At 31.7% G+C, this 4,703-nt stretch overlaps 2 protein-coding genes across 3 annotated transcripts in view; both read left to right on the top strand.

The window, feature by feature from the left end:
- LOC100641528 (fibrinogen C domain-containing protein 1-like) overlaps positions 1-1,785 on the top strand; it is a 3,407-nt gene extending 1,622 nt beyond the window's left edge. The window contains exons 1-3 of one of the 2 annotated variants that reach the window (XM_020005690.1): positions 671-869; positions 966-1,063; positions 1,115-1,785. In XM_020005690.1, the coding sequence (XP_019861249.1) occupies positions 728-869; positions 966-1,063; positions 1,115-1,663 (789 nt within the window). In that variant the 5' untranslated portion in view covers positions 671-727 and the 3' untranslated portion in view covers positions 1,664-1,785. Of the gene's footprint in view, positions 1-670; positions 870-965; positions 1,064-1,114 lie in introns of those variants that run through there. The other variant, XM_020005691.1, reaches the window with a different exon arrangement.
- A 697-nt stretch (positions 1,786-2,482) lies between these two features.
- LOC109589634 (fibrinogen C domain-containing protein 1-like) lies at positions 2,483-3,656 on the top strand. Its single transcript, XM_020005692.1, has 3 exons — positions 2,483-2,814; positions 2,922-3,019; positions 3,070-3,656. Exons 1-3 carry the CDS (start codon positions 2,676-2,678, stop codon positions 3,619-3,621), a joined length of 789 nt encoding a protein of 262 aa, XP_019861251.1. The 5' UTR covers positions 2,483-2,675; the 3' UTR covers positions 3,622-3,656.
- The last annotated feature ends 1,047 nt before the right edge of the window (positions 3,657-4,703 follow it).

Genomic DNA, 4,703 nt, shown 5'->3' with positions numbered 1-4,703 from the left:
ACTTTCATTATTTACAATAAATTTATTTGCTGCAAACTGTTATAAAGAGATAACTACTTGCAACAAACACACACAATTAGAGCAATACAAAAAAGCTACGATAAAAATAATTTGGTAAAAATCTCAGGAAATGCCAACAAAAACTAACAATAAAACTTATTCCTACTACAACCTATAAATCACTTTTAAGTAATTGATAATGAAAATTTGCTGATGGAAATAAAAGTACATTTATATGACAATTGAAACATTACGGTCCAATCTTAAAACAACAATACTCCTCCACAAATGGTATCACTATTATTAGTAAAAACACAATCAGATATTACTATTACAGTACATGAATATTGATAATATGAGTATCATACAATGTACAGTCACTACAGTCACAACAATTAAGAACAATAAATAATTAGTGTTAGAAATAAGTGATACATAGCATTTCATGACTTAATAATCATGTGAAGCTTCTCATTAATGAACTATTTATTTATTAATAATATAATAACTTGACATTTGATTACTATTACATCTGTTTGTATGTACATGTACATGTACGTTAGGGCGTGTTGAGGGGTGGAGCCTCATTCTTCTAATACTATGCATACTCCCACAATCATTGGGAAGGACTCACTCATTATAAAAGAAGGACACTGTCCCTCTCTCTCTACCTCACTTTTACTCTCTTTTAATATTACTTTATTGAAGCTAAAGGATCTTTAGTATCATGATTGCTACTAAACTGATGTACAGTTTAATGATAATAATTGTTATTATTAATACTGCCAATGGAAACTGTCCTGATGATGAGAAGGAGACAGCTTCTCCAGTTGTTACTATCACTAACACTAGTGTTAATGCTACACCAGGTACTGACTAGAATCAATAGATACCAATTCTAAAGCTATAGCTAGTTTAAAGATATTCTACACTATTCTAATATTTTCTCTCTTCTCTTCCTTTAGAATGTGTAATGCCAACTGATTGTAAAGCATGGAAAGAACTGGGAGGCAAACAAAATGGAGTATATCCTATAAAACCAGATAAAGGACCAGCTTTCCAAGTAATATTTAATTGTATTATAAAATTATAATTATACACTATTGGATCACAGGTATACTGTGATATGGAGACTGATGGTGGTGGATGGACTGTATTTCAGAGGAGACAAGATGGATCTGTTGATTTCTATAGGAACTGGACTGACTATGAGAATGGATTTGGTGACCTTACTGGTGAGCTTTGGTTAGGATTGAGCAAGATTCATCGTCTCACTAAAGAAGGATCAAACACACTAAGAGTGGACCTAAAAAATTTTGCAGGGAATACAGTTTATGCTAACTACTCTACATTCAGTGTTGGTGATGGTAGTACTGAATATATACTAACAGTAGGAGGATACTCTGGTACTGCTACGGATAGTCTGGCCTATCATAATGGAATGAGATTCAGTACAAGAGATAATGATAACGATCAACGGTCAGAAAACTGTGCTGAATGGGTTGCTGGTGCCTGGTGGCATAATGCCTGTTATTATTCAAATCTTAATGGTCGTTATTTTCATAGTGCAATTACAAATCAAGAAGGAATTGTTTGGTATAAGTGGACAAATGCACAAATTAGCCTCAAGTTCTCAGAGATGAAAACTCGTCGTAACAATTAAATACTATCCCCCACACACATAAGTGTGTTTACATTGTGCTGATATATTATTATGCCATTTCAATAAGCTGCCATACCTTGTAGTAATTTTTGCTGACTTTTATTAATTATAATAAATTTATAAGCTGCAAATTGTTATAACGGAATAACTTGCGACAAAAACACAAAATAAAAGCATTAACAAAAAGTTAACAATTAAAATAATTTGGCTAAAATTAAAAATCTGACAAAATTAATTATAAAGTCACTTCCTACTACAACCCAAACATTAATAAGTATTAAATAATCAAGAAATGTTGAGAAAAATAAATAAAAACACAATTATACAACAATTGAAACATTATGATTTAATCTTAACCTAACAATACTCCTCCACACGAGATGGGGTCAATAAATATTACTATTGTAAAATACAGTTGATATTATTGTTACTATTACAGTGCAATACATTAGTATTAACATTACAGCTACAATTACAGTACATTTCCGAATAGGGGTTCTTTGTTGGTATAAATTTCCGCAAATCTTAATTTCTGCGGCCATTTTTCCTAGTGTGCCACACCTCTTTTGTGGAATTAAATTTCACAAATTAATGAAAACACTAAATTAGCGAAATTTATTTCCAGTGCAATATAACCCCTATACGGTATATTGGTCAATTTATTATCATGATTAATAATGTACAACAATGAAGAACAATAAATAATAATTAGTATCAGAAATCAGTGTTACAGTTCACACTGTATGTTTATGACTTATTAAACTGTAATCATATTCAGTTAGTTAATTATTAATTAAACTATTATAATTTCAGTTTGTATGTACATGTACATGTACGTCAGGGCGTGTTGAGGGGTGGAGCCTCATTCTTCTAATACTATTACATATCCATACTCCCACAATCATTGGGAAGGACTCACTCATTATAAAAGAAGGACACTGTCCCTCTCTCTCTACCTCACTTCTACTCTCTTTTAATTTTACTTTATTGAAGCTAAAGGATCTTTAGTATCATGATTGCTACTAAACTGATGCACAGTTTAATGATAATAATTGTTATTATTAATACTGTCAATGGAAACTGTCCTGAGAATGAGAAGGAAACTTCTCCAGTTGTTACCATCACTAACACTAGTGTTAATGCTACACCAGGTACTGACTAGAATCAATAGATACCATTTCTAAAGTTATGGTTACTTTTAAGATTATTCTATACTATTCTAATTCCATTTATGATTTTCTCTCTTCTCTTCCTTTAGAATGTGTAATGCCAACTGATTGTAAAGCATGGAAAGAACTGGGAAGCAAACAAAATGGAGTATATCCTATAAAACCAGATGATGGACCAGCTTTCCAAGTAATGTTTAATTGTATTGTACTTTATAATTATACACTATTGGATCACAGGTATACTGTGATATGGAGACTGATGGTGGTGGATGGACTGTATTTCAGAGGAGACAAGATGGATCTGTTGATTTCTATAGGAACTGGACTGACTATGAGAATGGATTTGGTGACCTTACTGGTGAGTTTTGGTTAGGATTGAGCAAGATTCACCGTCTAACTAAAGAAGGATCAAACACACTAAGAGTGGACTTGGGAGATTTTAATAATGACACAGCTTATGCTAACTACTCTACATTCAGTGTTAGTGATGGCAGTACTGAATATATACTAACAGTAGGAGGATACTCTGGTACTGCTGGGGATAGTCTGGCCTGGAATCATAATGGATTTAGATTCAGTACAAGAGATAATGATAATGATCGTTACGGAGGTAATTGTGCTAAATCCCACATTGGTGGCTGGTGGTATAATAATTGCCATCATTCAAATCTTAATGGTTTTTATTATAAAACTTCAACTAATAATCCTCAAGGAATTAATTGGTACACTTGGAAAAATGCAAACATTAGCCTAAAGTTCTCAGAGATGAAAACTCGTCATAACAATTAAATACTGTCCCCCACACACATAAGTGTGTTTACATTGTGCTGATATATTATTATGTCATCTCAATAAGCTGATTGTCAAACCTTGTTGTAACTTTTGCTAATTATAATAAATTTATAAGCTGCAAATTGTTATAAATGAACATAGAGTAACAATAAAAATAACTTGGTAAAAAGTTCAGGAAATCCCAACAAACATGGAATACAAAAATTATTCCTACTACAACCCAAACATTACTTAAATAATTGATAATTAAAAATTGCTGACAGAAATAATAATACATTAATATGACAATTGAAACATTATGGTCCAATCTTAAAACAACAATACTCCTCCACAAATGGTATCACTATTATTAGTAAAAACACAATGAGATATTACTATTACAGTACATGAATATTGATAATATGAGTATCATACAATGTACAGTCACTACAGTCACAACAATTAAGAACAATAAATAATTAGTGTTAGAAATAAGTGATACAAAGCATTTCATGAATTAATAATCATGTGAAGCTTGTCATTAATGAACTATTTATTTATTAATAATATAATAACTTGACATTTGATTACTATCACATTTGTTTGTATGTACATGTACGTCAGGGCGTGTTGAGGGGTGGAGCCTCATTCTTCTAATACTATGCATACTCCCACAATCATTGGGAAGGACTCACTCATTATAAAAGAAGGACACTGTCCCTCTCTCTCTACCTCACTTCTACTCTCTTTTAATTTTAATTTATTGAAGCTAAAGGATCTTTAGTATCATGATTGCTACTAAACTGATGTACAGTTTAATGATAATAATTGTTATTATTAATACTGTTAATGGAAACTGTCCTGAGAATGAGAAGGAGACAACTTCTCCAGTTGTTACCATCACTAACACTAGTGTTAATGCTACACCAGGTACTGACTAGTAAACTAGATACCATTTCTAAAGTTATGGTATACTTAAAATCTATTCTGTCTTTATTTGTGATTTTCTCTCTTCTCTTCCTTTAGAATGTGTAATCCCAANTGATTGTAAAGCATGGAAAGAACTGGGAAGCAAACAAAATGGAGTATATCCTATAAAA

Source organism: Amphimedon queenslandica, unplaced genomic scaffold, assembly GCF_000090795.2.
Source record: "Amphimedon queenslandica unplaced genomic scaffold, v1.1 AMPQUscaffold_11086, whole genome shotgun sequence".
In the NCBI taxonomy this organism is placed as follows: Eukaryota; Metazoa; Porifera; class Demospongiae; order Haplosclerida; family Niphatidae; genus Amphimedon; species Amphimedon queenslandica.
Note: the sequence above shows the minus strand (reverse complement) of the source record. Positions and strands in the feature narration are given on the sequence as shown.

Bases quoted from the DNA above. Each gene is read 5' to 3' on its own strand.
- LOC109589634 (XM_020005692.1), top strand. From the start codon at position 2,676: ATGATTGCTACTAAACTGATGCACAGTTTAATGATAATAATTGTTATT. The intron at 2,815-2,921 runs GTACTGACTAGA...CTCTTCCTTTAG, and splicing joins TAGTGTTAATGCTACACCAG to AATGTGTAATGCCAACTGAT. The intron at 3,020-3,069 runs GTAATGTTTAAT...ATTGGATCACAG, and splicing joins ATGATGGACCAGCTTTCCAA to GTATACTGTGATATGGAGAC.